This window comes from Otolemur garnettii, unplaced genomic scaffold (genome assembly GCF_000181295.1).
Source record: "Otolemur garnettii isolate 467f Iridium unplaced genomic scaffold, OtoGar3 scaffold00181, whole genome shotgun sequence".
NCBI classification, from domain to species: domain Eukaryota; kingdom Metazoa; phylum Chordata; class Mammalia; order Primates; family Galagidae; genus Otolemur; species Otolemur garnettii.
In genome coordinates, this window is record NW_003852576.1 from 1,479,551 (window position 1) to 1,497,064 (window position 17,514).

General features: G+C 44.3%; 1 protein-coding gene and 1 non-coding gene across 3 annotated transcripts in view; both read right to left on the reverse strand.

The window, feature by feature from the left end:
* RBM47 (RNA binding motif protein 47) overlaps window positions 1–17,514 on the reverse strand; it is a 40,636-nt gene that overhangs the window by 6,133 nt on the left and 16,989 nt on the right. Inside the window, exons 3-4 of one of the 2 annotated variants that reach the window (XM_023519595.1) lie at window positions 1,364–2,520; window positions 386–589 (exon numbers count right to left, since the gene is read on the reverse strand). In XM_023519595.1, coding sequence (XP_023375363.1) covers window positions 386–589; window positions 1,364–2,489 — 1,330 coding nt within the window. In that variant the 5' untranslated portion in view covers window positions 2,490–2,520. Of the gene's footprint in view, window positions 1–385; window positions 593–1,363; window positions 2,521–17,514 lie in introns of both variants that reach the window. The other variant, XM_023519594.1, reaches the window with a different exon arrangement.
* On the reverse strand, window positions 17,184–17,302 carry LOC111721755. The gene has a single exon (XR_002770777.1). It is a non-coding gene; the product is annotated as a 5S ribosomal RNA (ribosomal RNA).

Consider the following 17,514-nt stretch of genomic DNA (forward strand, 5'->3'; position numbering starts at 1 on the left):
GGGGAATTTTCTGTCCTGCCCAACAAATCTTAGAACGGGCAATGAGCTGCACCCTGTGGTCTCTCCTGAATGGGCTAGAATCAGGCCTGAGAAGACCTGGAGAGCTTCACAGTCTATAATTCTCCTCTTCCCTAAACATCCCCAACAACTCTGCCTACTCAGCCACAGATGGAGAAAAAGCCTAACTAGTGGTGACATCCGTCTGAAAAACTACTACCAGAAAGTTTGATGTGAACATGGTTAGCACTAGACCATCCCCTTAAGTTCTAGCTTTGCTGCTGCCTAGTCTCTGGCTGCCTACAAGAAGAGGAAGCCATGTACACAACCCCAGAAAGGGCTGGAATTTAGGCTGAGCAGATGCAATCTCAATCTGGTTAATACTGACCTGTACCAGGTTTAATGGCAACTGGGTTGACGGCAGAGATTTCCAAATTCGGCACAAGTTCGTATCCTTTTTCTTGCTGTTTTCCTTTTCCTTCATGATAGCGGCTATATATGCCGCGGCCAGCAGAATATCCCCCAAGGTAGGACCCCCTGGGCCCCGGGGCTCTGTTGCCAGCTGCACCTCGCCCTCGGCCTCTTATGCTGCCTGCTTATAATGACAGCACAAAAAATGATGAGCACCCAGAAGCAACAGCACAGGCGGCAGACCTTAGCACACGGTTCTTGGCATTTAGTTGTTTGCCCTGAGTCTGTAGCAGGTGGCTATACTTCTGCTGATTCATGGGCTGGTAAGTGTTTTCCCAACATTCTGTTTCAGCCTAGACTTGTACTTGAAATATATCTGCATAGTCCAAGAGTCCCTTAGTGCAAACTCACAAGGTGAGCCCCAAAGACTGTATTTGCAATTTTAGCAGAGAAAAACATTTACAGGCTGGGAAGGTTAAAGTGACCCACTGAAGTCACTGACCTAGTTAATCAAAGAGCAGGGCTCAGAGCCTAGGCATCTTACCTTGGTCTCAGTATATCCTAATCAGTGATTATAAAAAACAAACAAACAAGAACCACTGCCCCCACCCACATCTTAAGATTTAATATTAAGTAAAGCTGATTTTTTTCTTAATTGTTGGGGATTCATTGAGGGTATAAGACACCAGATTTCACTGATTGCCAAAGTCCCTTTTACAATCGTGGCTTGCCCCCCAAAACACCCCCCCAAAATTAAAGCTGATTTTAAGCCAAGAAACTGTTGGACGAGCCCCAAATCTGGCACTCTGGTGAGGCAGAATGCAAGAGCTGATGGACACCCCATGATTTCACCGCTCACCCCACAACGATTTGTATTTCTTTCAATGCTACAAGGGACAGAACTCAGAAGAGAAACCCAAACGCCAGGCGCCCTAGGAGGCGGGTCCCCACTAACCTTTCACGAAGTAGTCCCGGTTGGGCCCGATGAGCGCGTTGTAGGGGTAGCCGTAGTAGGCCAGCGTGTAGGGGTCACAGGAGTACACGTAGCTGGGCGGCTGCGCCACCGCCTCGGCCGCGCCGCCGCCCTTGGCCGCCTTCTGGTAGCGCGAGTACTGCTCCTTGTCCACCGGCTTGGCCAGCGTGACCTCCAGGCACGAGCCCTCCAGCTCGGTGCCGTTGAGGCTGTTCATGGCGTGCACGGCGTCCTCGCGGCTGGCGAAGTGCACGAAGGCGTAGTCGCGGATCTTCTTGACGCGCTCCACGCAGCCCGGGTTGAACTGGCCGAAGCTCTTCTTGATGGTGTCCTCGGTGGTCTCGATCATGAGGTTGCGCACGTACAGGATCTTCACGGTCTCCATCACGTCCTCGTCCACGTCGATCTCGGGCTCGGCCCAGTCCACGGCAATCTGGTGGCCCCACAGCTGGATGCGGCCGGGCATGAGCTTGCGGCGCGCCATGGCGGCGGCACGGTGGCTCTCGTACTCGACGAAGGCGAAGCCGCGGTTCTTCATCTTGTCGGCCGCGCTGGCGTACACGATCACGTCCAGCACGCCCTCGGTGACCTTGGCGATCTCCTCCAGGATCTCCTCCCGCTTCTTCATCTTGGGGATGCCGCCGATGAAGAGGCGACAGTTGTCGACGCTGCAGCACACGCCGAGCAGGCGGCCCGGGCGGATCTCGTAGTTGTTGAGCTCGCGCACGGCGCGCTTGGCCTCGTGCTTGTGGCAGTACATGACGAAGGCGTAGCCGCGGTTCTTGCCGTCGAAGTCCATCATGAGGCGCAGCTCGTAGATGCGGCCCACGGTCTCGAACACCGGCACCAGCTCGTCCTCGTACACGTCGCGCGGGATCTTGCCCACGAAGACCTCGCAGCCGCGCTGCGGGTGCGCGCCCTCCCAGCCGGGCGGCGGGCCGCCGTACTTGCGCTGCCCGTTCTCCTGCACCATGCTGTAGCCCGTGCGCTCCATCAGCGCCAGCAGCGCCGCCTCGTTGGGCGCGCCCGCCACACCCTCGGGCACCTTGGCCGAGGACGCGGCGGCCGAGTCGCTGCTCATGGCTGCGGTGGAATCCTCTGCGGTCATAATGTCAAAGGCATCCACGGCTGGTGGCAACCTGGGGAGGCAGAAGGGAGCCTGAGTGGTGAGTGGGAAAACTACGCTGCCAGCAGCGGGAACCGGCTCTTGGTTTTCCCGCAGCCTTGCAAGGTGCGCGCTGACCCTCCTAGAGGGGAGGTTACAGGAGAAATTGGAACTGCGGCAGCTCTAAAAATACTCTGAAAGAGTCAAGTTGTCTTGCAGCAAAACCCAGAAGTGACTCGAAAAGCAAACAAACGGGCAGCGCCTATGGCTCAGTGAGTAGGGCGCCGGCCCCAGATAGCGAGCGTGGTGGGTTCAAACCCGGCCCTGGCCAAACTGCAACAAAAATGTACCGGGCGTTGTGGTGGGTGCCAGTAGCTCCCTGCTGGAGGCTGAGGTAAGAGAATCCCTAAGCCCAGGAGTTGGAGGTTGCTGTGAGCTGTGACGCCACAGCACTCTACTGAGGGAGAGAAAAGCAAAGCAAAGCAAACAACCAAACAAAAACCAAAAACAAAACCAGCATGGTTAAGTACTTCTGCTTCCTTAGGACCCAACAGCTTTGAATCGTGGTTGGTGAAAATCTCATGTTCTTGCACACAAATGGCAAGACCTTTTTGCTTAATTCCCGTGCTATCACCTCAGATCGATTCCCCTTGGTTACATAGCATTTAATGAACCTCAGTGACTTCTTTGGTGAATACAGCCTTTTTCTATTCTTTTTTAAGGCTGTCATTTTCATTGTAGGAATGGCACTACAGCAATGTGCTTATAGTGAAGACTTTAACTTATTAAAACTTTGAGGAAGTGATATGTAACTACAGGGCTGTTTACTAAAGCTTTCGGACTTAGGCTAGGAACTACAGTAATTCTGATTTTTCTGATGTCATTCAGGCACAATTCTTGGTATGAAGCATTCATGAGTTTGAAGTCACAAAGAGCTAGATTAGCTTCAACCTGGGGGACCTAGAAGGCAACATCTACCTACCAGGTAAGCCAGGCTACAGGTTTCAGAGAACTAACAATTGCATTCTCTTATTTAAAACCTTAAATAAAAAAACTAGCCAGGCCTGGTAGTGCATACCTATGGTCCCAATTACTCGGGAGGCTGAGGCAAGAGGATCGCTCAAGCTCAACAGTTTGAGGTTGCTGTGAGCTATGATGACACCATGGTCTCAAAAACTAAACAGAACAAAACAATATACAATATAAAATAAAACGAAGTAAAATTCTACAAATGTAGTAAATGGTATTATCATTAGTTCCAAGTTGCCCATGGGGAAATAGGCTTAGAGGGCTTGAGAAAGTTGCCAAGGATACTCAGCTACTCTGTTCCTCAGTTTCCCTACCTATGAAATGGGAATAATGATGGTTTTAACCTCATTACATTTAGAGGAATAAATGTGTTACTATACAAAGTACTTTGGGCTGGGCCAATAACATTGTAAATGTCGAAGAAATGTAAGTTAGTATCTTTCATCCAAATTTTTGAGTAAAACTTTGGACCAGTTCTTTCCATTTTAAAGTAATTTTTTTTTTTCGAAACAGACCCTCAAGCTGTCACTCTGGGTAAAGTGCTGTGACATCACAGCTCACAGAAGCCTCCAACTCTTGGGCTCAAGCGATTTTCCTGCCTCCACCTCCCAAGTAGCTGGGATTACAGGCGCCTACCAGAAAGGCCAGCCTTTTTTTTTTTTTTTTTTTTTTTTTTTTTGGTTACAGCTGTCATTGTTGTTTGGTGGGACAGGGCTGGATTTGAACCTGCCAGCTCAGGTGTACATGGCTGGCATCTTAGCCACTTGAGCCACAGGCGCCGAGCCATTTTAAAGTAATTTCTTTAAAATGCATCTGTTCTTATGTAAGGATCTGCTTCTGACACCACTTGTCAGGGCCTGGGACTGGCTAGGTCTGGGGCCCAGCTTAGGTAGGTTCCAGACGCAGATCACTAAGCTACCTTGCTCAGGAACAGTTTCTCTTAGGTGCTTGAGGGCTATCTACTTTAGCTGGAGAGCGAGAAAGAGAGAGACTTAGAGAGAGTAAAGCAGTCTTCTTAGAACAGATAGATCTTAGTCTTTAGCAGAGCTTGGTTATCTGCAGGCAGGAGAGGAAACAGAGTCAGAGTAAGCGTGTCCGTGATAGAATGTGCATGCTTTTTGACTGCCTTCTCCTCCAGCCTAATATAAGGCTGATCTCGTGCTTCTCAACACCACAGGTGTAGAGACTGCCAATTCACCAATGCTCTATCTCGCGAGCTCACTCATGCTTGTTAGAACCAAATCACTCATGCTTTTTTCACCAAGCTGTTCCATTACAGGTATTGCCTAGAACTTCCACTCCTCCTAGCCATAGGCTATACGGGCTGCTACATCTTACTTTTTCAAGTGCTTGGAAGCCAATTTGACAACATCTCTAGTTATCATGAAGTTTTTTTCAGTACAAATTTAAAAATGAGACATTAGTCTTGTAGTTTCAAAAAAGAAATTTCAATATCAGATTTGAACATAAAGGTCTTTCTCGCCTTCCAAATGGAAGACAAGGAAGTATTTTTAGAACTATTTGTACAAAACACATGTATCGATAATCTGTAACTTGGGAAGGAAATGTCAGGCATGTATGTAAATGACGCAATCCAGGATTAGACCTGGTGTGCCACATCATGACCATTACCTGATAAAGTCCAAAGGATAGAACTTATCACCCTGCAGAGATAGGTGAAGTTGACCTTTTATTTTCCTAATTGTATTTTTTTTTTAAATTTCAGAATATTAGGGCCACACATCTTTTGTTTATATACCTGTTTTTATACAGATTTAGTCAAAGTTACATACATTAAGTGTGCCCATCACTCAGATAGTGTGCAGTGTACCTAACAGGTGTGAATTTACCCATCCCCTGTCCTCAGTGCCCAGCCCAAGTGTACTTTGAAGCTACTGTTTTACACAAAAACAGTATAATGGTCAGGCTGTGGAGTCATTTACAACCCCCAACTCCCATAATTTAATCAAAAATTCTGTTTGCTTTTGGTCTAAAATCTGCTGATTTCACTAACAATTATCTCTTTAAAAACTTTTAAAAAGATTATAGTTTATTTTGTACATCAGTGAGTCAAGAAAAGCATTGTGCTTTTGTCATCTCAAATAAACCATGTTAGTGATCCTGTTTCCCTTTTCTCATTGGCTACTAGGAAGTTCAAAATTGACTAGTCATTTTAATCCAAATTTAATAGGGGTAGGGGGCATTACAACACACTTTCACATTCATCTAATTTGGGCTATAGTTTCTTTTTTATTTTTATTTTTTAGTTTCCTTCTATATTCCTAGTGCCATGAATTGAGCTACTTATATCAGTCACCCTCAACTTCTTAGAAGCCATGTGACATAATTTTTGTGCTAGTGAAGAATAAATTCATACATCCATGCATATATATCCAGAGTGTGCAATAGATATTATCAATATAACATCCAAATTTACTGTGTATTTGGTACTACCTACAAATACTGCTTAAAAACCAGTGAGAACCACAATGAAATACTACTCCACACTTACTAGCTTGGTTATTATAGCAAAAAGCAGAAAATAAGGATTGGCAAGGATGTGGCGCGGCTGGAACCCTTCTGTAGTGCTGGTGACTGTGTAAAATGGTATAGCAACTATGTAAAACAGTGCAATGTTTCATAAAAAAGAAATTAAACATAAATTTACTACATGATCCACCAATTCCACTTCTAGGTATATACCCAAAGACTCCAATGGATTATTTGTACACCAGTGTTCACAGCAGTACTACTCACAATAGCCAAAGATGGAAACAACCCAAATGCCAGTCAACAGAGTATGATAAACAGAATATGGCACAGCACACACATACAATGGAGTATGATTCAGCTTTCAAGAAAGTTATGATACACGCCATACTTTGAAGAACTTTGAAGACATTATAACAAGTGGAATAAGCCAAGCAGTAAAGGACAAATATTGTATGATTCTACTTCAGTGAGGTATTTAAGAGTAGTTAAATTTTTAGGAGAATAGTGGTTACCGTGTGTAGTAGAGGAGGTTAGTATTTAGCAGGTGTGGACTTGCAGTTAGGGGTGATAAGACAATTCTGCAGGTGGATGGTGGTGAGGGTCGCACAACAATGTGAACGTATTTAATGCCACTACACACTTATACATACAGATGGTTAAAATTTTGTTGTATATACTTTACCACAGTAAAAAAAAAAAAAAATCCTTAAAAAAAGCGAGAAGGTTCAGCGATGCAAAAAGGACAAAAATAAAAGTAGAATTTCGTGGGAGGCCACTAAGGGGCAGGTAAACACATTCGGGAACATCTTTTAGTCTACAAATTCTTTTTTTTTTTTGAGACAGAGCCTCAAGCTGTCCCCCTGGGTAGAGTGCCGTGCCATCACAGCTCACAGCAACCTCCAACTCCTAGGCTCAAGCCAGTCTCCTGCCTCAGCCTCCTATGTAGCTGGGACTACAGGCGCCTGCCACAAAACCTGGCTATATTTTTTGGTTACAGCCATCATTGTTTTGGCGGGCCAATTCGAACCCGCTGCCTTAGGTGTATGTAGCTGGCGCCTTAGCCACTTGAGCCACAGGCGCCGAGCCTAGTCTACAAATTCTAATCGTGTGTCTAATATACCATGTTAAACAAATTATATGATGTGCTGCTTGGTGAATTCTTTATTTTTTTTTTCAGTTTTTTTTTTTGGCCGGGGCCAAGTTTGAACCCACCACCTCCAATATATGGGGCCAGTGCCCTACTCCTTTGAGCCCCAGGCACTCCTGCTTGGTGAATTCTTGAGGCCAAAGTCTTGGATATATTAGAAGATAAATGATGGGCAGATATGGCAGCTCACGCCTATAATCCTAACACTCTGGGAGGCCAAAGCGAGAGGATCACTGGAGCTCAGGAATTCAAAACCAGCCTAAGTAACATAGCAAGATCCTGTCTCTATAAAAACATAGAAAAATTAGCTGGGTATGGCAGTGCACACCTGTAGATCCAGCTACTTGGCAGGAGTTTGATGTTGCTGTGAGCCATAATGATGTCACTATCTAGCTGGGACAACAGAAAATAAAAAAATTTTTAAATATGAATAAATGGTTTATTTAAGGCCTTGGAAAAGAAAAACCATACAACTAATATATCTTGGAGATATAATGGAATGCTTATTACAGTTATGCTAGGTTTAGCAAACTACACCTATGGGCCAAATATGGCCTACCATCTGTTTTTAAAAAGTTGCACACTAAAAATGTGGTAGTCTTCTACAAAGCCTGTTAGCAGTAAATAAACATGGTGATATATTCAAGACAAATCATTTACTCACAATTTGGCATATAAAACAAACAGAAAATATATACTTGAAAATCAAGCCATTATTATTCTGAACTATGAGCTAGAATTTTTGTTTGCTTTGCTTTAGGCCGAGTTTGAACTTGTTGGGTAAACATAAAATTTCAGGGCAAACTTAGATGTAAAGCAGAAATCATTAAGGATTTGAAATTCCTAGTATTGGTCCAGAGTATCTTTCATCAGGATTTTAACTTTGAACAGGGAAGTCGTAGAAGTCAAGAGATACCACCGTACTCTTGGGAAACATTTCCAATGTTTACAGACCTGTCTTTAGGAACAAAAACAGGCATGAATTTGCTCTAGAATTATTCAGACTACAAGTTAGCTTTGGCTCACAGCTTTTGGAGGGTGAAGGGGGTTGTGTGTGTGTATTTGAGATGAATATACCATTTGGAATTCTTGGGAGAGTTTTATTTGTTGATCAAATGACAAATAGCAATTTACAAATATACTTGGAGGGGTGCAGTGTACAGATATAATAAAATACATAATTATCACAAGCAAGGACCCGGGAGTCAAAGAAATGTGAGTTCAAATCGTCATGATGCCACTTACCAGCTGTGTTTGCACACCTCTGTGATGGTTCTAGTGACAGCGCTATATCTGAAGATTGGTTCCAGCATTAAGTGACATATGACAATGTCTGGTGTACACAAGTGTTTAAAAAGGTCAGCAATTATGGTCACTATTCCTTTAAAGGCCATAATTAAAGTTTTAGAGACGTCTGTCAGAGAAGTTGACAAAAAAAAAAGCCTAGCTTGTGTAAAAATTTCCAAGATCTGGCCTCACCCTGAGCACTTTATCTGACTGCCCGGGTCCAAGTTACCACCACCCACCAGAGTAAACATTAGCCAGAACACTCCCACTGGCCGGCCAGACTCTGGCACTGGGAGTTTCTGTTACCTCCGAGTTTGAATGTGGATGAGTTCTGGGCGAGATGGAGACGAAACACTTAGAATTTACCTTGGGACCTCAACAACAGGCTGAAGACTCTGAAATGCAGCCTCTGGTCCTCTGTCTTAGCCTGCCTGTCACCTTATGCTATTTAAAGGCATGGCCTTCGGGACACCCAAATTATCTTTCCCTGATGAATCTTCTCTTTAGGATAGAGAGACAGTGGGACGATGACATCCTGGGCCATCCCTTCTGCCCACCTCTGAGGAAGACTTCGTTCATAATGGGTCTTAACTGTGTTTATTCTCCTACGGATGCTGCTGCGGCAAAGCATGTCGTTCACTGAATGGTTGGATCGGATTAACAGATGCAAAGCCAAGAGGCCAGTTTTCCCAGGCACTTGCAGTGACTATATCCCTGGGAATGCAGCATTGTGCTGTGGGTTCTCCGGGACCCCGGCTGTATCCCACAAGGGAGGTTGTAGCCACCTGCCTGAAATGGGTGAGGTGGGGGGATTTTCTGCAGGTACTTGGCAGCACCAAAATACCTATTAGGACTCTGCTATCTTGTTCTCTTTAAATAAGCATTACTCATTTTACTCAACAGGTCGGTGGGGTAATGCTGAACAAAAAAAAATATGAAACCCATAAGTTTCAGCACACATGTGCCTCCTGGGCTAATACTTTCCCAAACTGTGAACAAACAGTCAGTAGGAGACCCTGGTGGTTTCACTCCTTATCTTGGGTCCTTGGAGATAAGCCTTTGAGGGATCTGGCAGGAACAGAAAGGCAGACAGACAGCACAGAGAGACGCCAGAAAGAAGGAAGGAGAAGCCAGGTGGCTTAGATCATGGAACGGGAGCTTGGGTTTCTGCAGTGTTTTATATGTATTACCTAGTTGCACAATATCCCAGAATTTGAGCTGCCAAGGGAGTTTAGAGATTTAACCCAGGGTTTCTGAACCTCAGCCCTGTGGGCAAGTCGGGTATGATGATTCCAGGCTGAGGGGCCTGTGCTGAGCAGTGCACGATGTTTCCCAAGCGTCCTTGCTCTCTGCCCATGAGATCCGGAAGTACCTCTAACCCTGACAATGTTGTGACAACCAGAAGTCTCCAGACACTGCAGATGTTGGGGGGAGGGGGTCTACACAAAAGTGCTTTCTGCTGAGTCTGTCTTGGAGCTATGAACGGGGATTATATACTTGCATGTGGCAGTGACTCATTAAATAGGAGGAGAAGATTTTAATTTTCTTTTCTTAAGGACAGGGTCTTGCTCTGTCACCCTGGCTAGAGTGTAGTGGCATCACTGTAGCACCCAGAGTGCTAGAGTGGCATCATTGTAGCTCACAGCAACCTCAAACTCCCCGGCTCAAGCCATCCTCCCGCCACAGTCTCCCGAGTAGCTGGAACTACAGGTACCCACCACCACACCTGGCTAATTTTTTCTGTTTTTGGTAGAGACTGGATCTCACTCCTGCTCAAGCTGGTCTTGAACTCCTGAGCTCCAATGATCCTCCCACTTCAGCCTCCCAAAGTGCTAGGATTACTGGCATGAGCCACTACACCTGGCCATTTTTTTTTTTTTTTTAATAGAGACAAAGTCTTGCTCTGTCACCTAGGCTGGAGTACAGTGATACAATTACAACTCATTGCAGCCTTGAACTTCTCAGCTCAAGTGATGCTTCCACTCCAGCTTCCTGAGTAGCTGGGACTACAGGTGTGTGCCACTTACAGTTGGCTAATTTTTACATATATTATTTAGAGATGGGGTTGCCTAGGCTGGTTTCTAACGATCCTCCTGCCTCAGCCTCCCAAGTATTGGGATTACAGGCACGAGACACCATACCTAGCCAAAAAATTGGTATTTTATACCATCTGACCCCAACACGGGCTTGGTATCTTGAGCTGACTCTTACTGCCAAGGCTATTAAGAATGAAAAATGTGTAACATTTCCCAAGGGTCCAAGTAAGTGTCCCTATGGTCCCGCACTACTTACTAAATTTAGTTGAAACTCTATCAATTTAATTTTTCAATCCAAACAACTACCACCATATAGCTGTCAGACTGATTCTGTTGTTTAATTGATTTTTTTTTTGAGACAGTCTCAAGCTGTCACTCTGGGTAGAGTGCTGTGGCGTCACAGCTCACAGCAATGCAACCACAAATTCTCAGTTTAAGCAATTCTCTTGCCTCAGCCTCCCAAGTAGGTGGGACTACAGGTGCCCTCCATGATGCCTAGCTATTTTTTTGTTGCACTTGTCACTGTTGTTTAACAGGCCAGGGCTGGATTTGATCCCACCAGCCTCAGTGTATGTGGCTGGTGCCCTACCCACTTAGCACCACACCATGAATCAATTAATTGATTTTGATCACAGGCAAATTGACAGGCCTGGGCACACAAACTCCACTTGTGAAATCAGTCTAAGGATCTACTAAGTACAAAAGTGAGGGTCTCATTTAAATTCAGAACCTGCTGCTTCGTGGGCACATGAGAACCGCTGGCAATTGGGTTTTAAGACTTGGACCATTCTCAAATGACATTACTGGTTTCCTCAACCCTCACTCTTTTTTAAGAGTCACACTTAAAAAAAAAAAAACATTCTCACTGATCACTGAAAAAACACTCTTATAACACAGTCAATTCACGGGTGCTATAGCCAGGCTCTGTACCTCTAGCTGCGTAGATACTCACTCATGCATTTGCTCATTTAAACACTAATTGAGCACTTGCTGTGTGTGAGGCTGTGGGGGGTATTTGGGGATACAGTGGTGACTAGTGCACAGACCCTGGCGTTCACAGTCCAACAAGGGTGGAGGAAGGAGGGAGAGGAGAGACAGAAGCGGGAACAGCACAAGCCAAGGCGAGCATTTACGAAAATGCAGGAATAGCCCAGAGTGGCTGACATGTGGGAAGTGGGTGTGAGGCACAAGAGGGGGCTCAAACAAAGGAAGAAGCAGCTCGGGGCCTGTAGCTCAGCGGCGGGGGCGCCAGCCACATACACCAGAGCTGGCGGCTCAAACCCAGCCCAGGCCTGCCAAACAGCAATGACAACTACAACCAAAAAATAACCGGGCACCAGTAGTCCCAGCTACTTGGGAGGCTGAGGCAAGAGAATCGCTTCTGCCCAAGAGTTTGAGGTACAGTACTCTACCAAGGGCGACAGAGTGAGACTCCATCTCAAAAAAAAAAAAAAAAAGCAGCAGCAGCCAGATCCAGAAGGGTCCAATCTCCCATTCTCTGCAGTAGACAGTGGAGAGCCGTGAAGCTTCAGCTGTGTGTGGAAAGCATAGGCTGAGTCCTCAGTGACAGAACGAACAGCTCTTGCACTAGTGGTCTATTCAGAGGGATATAAACAGTTCCACTAACATGTTCATGAACTATTCCATTCTGTTAAGCAAACAGGTGGTCTGAGCAGTGCTGATAAGGGGACGGGAGACCCGAAACTGAAGAATTAAAGGCACAAAATAAACCTGGAATTCTGGTCAGCCTTGGTCTCGTGCGTGCCAGGTTGAACCTGTTCACTGCAGACGCCCCTTTTATACCACTTATCACTGCTGCCATTATTTTTCCTGAGTCAGCCTTCTACAAGTAGAATGTAAAGTCTAAGAAAGCAGCATCCACGTCTTCTTGGTCACCACAGGGTCTTGAAAGCTTGACACTTAAAAGACAAATATTTATCAAATAAATAAATGGACTGTGATCTCCTTCCTTTGTACAAAGCTGTGTACAAGAAGCGATGGCAGTGGGGTAGGTACGGGAGCACACAGCCACATGAGGTCTGCAGCCCAGGCCGGGCGTGCGCACTCCGGGAGGCTGAGGCTGGTGGATTGCTTGCGCTCAGGAGTTCAAGACAAGCTTGAGCAAGAGTGAGACCCCTCATCTCTACTGAAAATAGAAAAATTAGCCAGGAATTATGGTGGGTGCCTGTAGTCCCAGCTACCTGGGAAGCTGAGGCATAAGGATCACTTGAGCCCAAAGAGGAAAGAGGTCGCTGTGAGCTATGATGCCACTGCACTCTACCAAGGGCGATAGAAGGTAGCCCTCAAAAATAAAAATAATAATAATAAAATAAAAATTGTTCAGTGCTAAGAGGTCACACACATTCTTTCAACAAACCATTATTGAATGTGCCAGCTAAGACACTAGCTTGGCCAAGTGCGCAGGCAACAGCAGACCTAGGTCAAGATAGACCTGAAGCAGTGACCCAGCTGTAACATGGAGGCTGAAAATCTGCCCATTTATTTTAATGGAAATTTGGAAGGGCAGAAACTCTCCTTATCCCTTTACACTTAGAACTATGTCATCATATACCACATTATTGCACATATGATACACAATGATGTTACAGAATGAATTAAAATGATGAAAATCAAATTCTGGTTATTTTGAGCATTTTTCTGAGTAAGACATTCTGCTGATTGCCATCATTTAGCACTGTGAGAGAATTGCAGAGAAGGATCCTGTTCCACTGTATGGCTAGTATTTCCATAATGCAAAAGTGGCTGCTGCAGAGTGTATTTCATTCACATACTAAGAACAGAACGGAGCAAAAGGAGAACAGACGGCTTAAGAGCAACCCTGCCTAGAGGGAAGCAGATGGACTACAAATAATCTCTCAAAGACTTTCCTTAATGTAGGATTTAAAAACTCCGGAGTCAAGGATAGCTTCCATTTTTCTTGAACACTTATGTGTAAAAGACACCTTGATTTTTAGAACATTTCTACAAGTAGTAGTCAAAAAAATGTGGGCCCTAGAGCAGGGGGTCAGAAAGCTACAGCCAGGGAGCCAAGTCCGACCCTCAAGTTTTATTGGGACGAGGCCATGCTGCATTTTGACGTGTCCACAGCAGCTTTTACACGACATCAGCAGAGTTGAGTAGTTGCAGCAAAGACTGTTAGGCTAACAAAGCCCAGGGTATTTACTGTCGTGGGCCTTCACTACAAAGGTTTGCTGACCTCTGCTCTACAGTCAGTTTTTCCCAGCTCTTCCACTGTGACTTAGTTTCTCATTTTTCTTATTTGTAAAATGAGAATAATGGTCATAACAATCACTATCTCAAAGTGGCACTGTGAGGAATAAATGAGATAGTATATGCCAAGTGCTTAGAACAAGACCAAGTTCATATTAATAAGGGTTTGATAAATGATAGCCATTGCTGACCCATTTTAAAGATATGAAAACTGAGGCTCAAGATTCAAATAACTTGACCAAGGTCAATGACTTGAAATGTAGGTCGATCTGACAACAAACCCAAACTTGATTATACCTGGTTACTCTTTCTTACTAACAGCAGGTTTAGTGATAGCCGGTGTTACCAGAACGTGTCACTGTAAGTGAGACGTGGATATTGGTGGATACAGCTGAAGGAAATTCAAGTACAGACCCATAGTAAAGTAGGTGGGAACTATTCCTTTTTTTTCTCTTTTTTTCTTGTTAGAAACAGAGTCTCATTCTATCGCCCTTGGCAGAGTGCTGTGGCGTCACAGCTCACAGCAACCTCCAACTCCTGGGCTTAGGTGATTCTCTTGCCTCAGACTCCCGAGTAGCTGGGACTACAGGTGCCTGCCGCAAAGCCTGGCTATTTTTTGTTGCAGTTGTCATTGTTGGTTAGCTGGCCTGGGCCGGGTTTGAACCCGCCAACTTCGGTGTATGGGGCCGGTGCCCTACCCACTGAGCCACAGGGGCCTCCCATATTCCTTTCTACCATACTCCTACTTGCTCTTCTCAGCTTCCAGAGAGTTCTGAAAAATGTCCCATGAACTATTTTTGGCTCTTTGGAAGGTAGTTAACATAGTCAAATTATTATTTTCATTATTATTTTGGAGGCAGTTTCACTCAGCCGCCCTAGGTAGAGTGTTATGGCATCACAGCTCATAGCCACCTCAAACTCTTGGGCTTGAGCAATCATTGTTGCCTCAGCCTCCTGAGTAGCTGGGACTATATAGGTGACTACCACAATGGTTGGCTATTTTAGAGATGGGGTCACCTTCTTGCTCAGGCTGGTCTTAAACTCCTGAGCTCAAGCAATCCCTCTGCCTTGGCCTCCCAGAGTGCTAGGAATACAGGCGTGACCCACTGCGCCCAGCCCTCAAATTGTATTTTTAAATTTATTATTGAATTCTGTTTTTTTGTTGTTGTTGTTGTTGCAGTTTTTGTCCAGGGCTGGGTTTGAACCCACCACCCCCGGTATATGGGGCCAGCTCCCTACTCCTTTGAGCCACAGGCACCGCCCCTGAAATAATTCTTAAACAGAAATATTGAAAGACTAGGATTTGTATAATCAAACATCTAAGTGAGAATACAAGATCAGGAAACACAGTGGCTGGCTACACACAGGGTCTGGGACCAGACTGCCTGGCTGCCTACCCTGGCTCCACCACTTGAGAAACAAATACCATCGCGCAAGTCACTTTATCTCCCTGTGCCTCAGTCTCACCATCTATAAAATGCGGATAATATCAGTAACAATGTTGGGAGAACAAAGACAATGCACACGTGGTACCTAGAACAGTACCTGACCACAGTAAAGAGCTCACAACCTTTATCATTCTGATTTTTGTTAGTGAAAGAGTAGATTTTTTTCAAGGATCTTCTAATTTTAAAAAAGTAAAATGTTAAGGCCAGGCACGGTGGCTCACGCCTGTAATCCTAGCACTCTAGGAGGCTGAAGGCTGGATTTCCCTGAGCTCACAGGTTCTAGACCAGCCTGAGCCAGAGTGAGACCTCGTCTCTAAAAATTACCCGGGCATTGTGGTGGGCGCCTATAGTCCTAGCTACTTGGGAGGCAGAGGCAAAAAGATTGCTTAAGCCCAAGAGTTCGAGGTTGCTGTGAGCTAAGACACCATGGCACTCTACCTAGGGTGATAAAATGAAACTCTCTATCTTAAAAAAAAAAAAGAAAAAAGTAAAATGTAATGAATCTGAGGGAATTTACACCCAAATGTTCATGGTCCAACTGAAAGGGAATTTACATAAATATTACCTTATATATTTATATGGGAAATGTATGGTTGCAATGATGCACTTTTAAAACACTATGATCTCTTTAGTATTTTTCCAGTTCCTTAAGTATTACATTCTTTTGATCACTTCTTACCATTCCCACACGAGAGCTTTGTGCTTACCCAGTGAATAGTAGGTTCTAAATATTGCCTATAATCACGGATGCAAGTTTAAGAAGAAACTTGGGCATGACATTCTCAGAAAAGTTTCATGTGCCAACATTTGAATATATGAACTAGTAGTTGGATGGATGACTTTTTATTATAAAAAATAATCTTTAATTGCAAAGGGATTCATAATAGAGTTCTTTTAGAGGGGAAATTCTCTGTGTCCTTTAGAATATGATTGAAGTTTTTGAATAAATATATGTGTGTACCTATACAGTAGAACCTCCATAGCTGACCACCAGCCTACACTCACCACCTCAAGCTGACCTAATTTTCATAGACTAGACATGCACCACACAGGCCTGTCAGCACAGCAGGCCTAGTTCCTTATGGACCACGTCCATATGTTGACCAGTCTGTTACAGCCCCTTGGGTGGTCAACTTACAGAGCCCTACTGTGTTTACGTTTTCTGTTCATACCATTGCTATGTAACTATATATATGCAATGCCATATAAAAGTATCAGTCCCATTTTTCTGGATGGAGAACCTAAGAAGGATGATCATGTGCTTAGCCCAAAATCACAATTAGATAATGGTAAATCTGGGATTATAATCTCATAAAGATGCCTTACTGTTGGGGTGATACTCTACAATTTAACTTCTATTTAGCACGAGAGTCATTTTATATTCAAAACAAAACCAACACAAATAGTCCAAATACAGTAAAGTTCAGATACATACAACTTTTTAAGAATTCCAAAATTTGCATGTAAAAGGTATTTTCCCTTTTGTTAAATTTCCTTTTTAAATTTTTTTGAGAGACAGGGTCTTTCTGTGTTGTCCATGTCGGTCTCAGATTCCTGCCTCCAGTTATCCTCCCACCTCAGCCTCCCCAGTAGCTGGTCTTATCGGTGTGAGCCTCTGCACTCAGCTCATGTTTAATTTATTGAATTAATGCCAAAACAGATTTAGAAAGTGAATTTTTCCAAGTAAGAGCTTAGGTAGTCGTGATGATGGTTTGTAAACGCTCTTTTCCCCTAATTTCAAACTACTGCAGGTGGTAGTTATGCAGTAATCGTATGGTCTGTTATTATTATATCCTATCACACCCGAGAGCATACTCTACAGGATGGGTTCTATCATCATAATACCTTCTGGTGATGTTTCAAATAGTATTCATATATGAGAATATCATAAGTCTCTTTTTGTAAGAAAAATGACAACTCGCCTGTACTGGAATAAAGGGTCTGAAATAGAGTGACACAGTCAAACATTAGTTTCAGTTTTAAATGTGACCTTCTGATTTTTTCTTTCTTTGTTTTTAAAAGCAGAAGCCTACAGCACCCGGTAGTCCCAAGTGGTCTCCCATCCAAGTACTAACCAAGCCCGACCCTGCTTAGCTTCCGAGATCTGACAAGATCGGGTGCGTTCAGGGTGGTATGGCCGTAGACGACGTGACCTTCTGATTTTATTTGATTAACATTGGTCATTTCTGTTCAAACTATAAAACAAAATCTGCTACCAAAGGGAAAAAACCCAGATCTTAATATTATGGCCTTGTATTTCATTGACCAAATATCTCAATATTGAATAAACCATGAGTTACTCTTTTCTATAATAATTAAGTTAAATGGGGGTAGTTTTTTTTTTTTTTTTTTTTTTT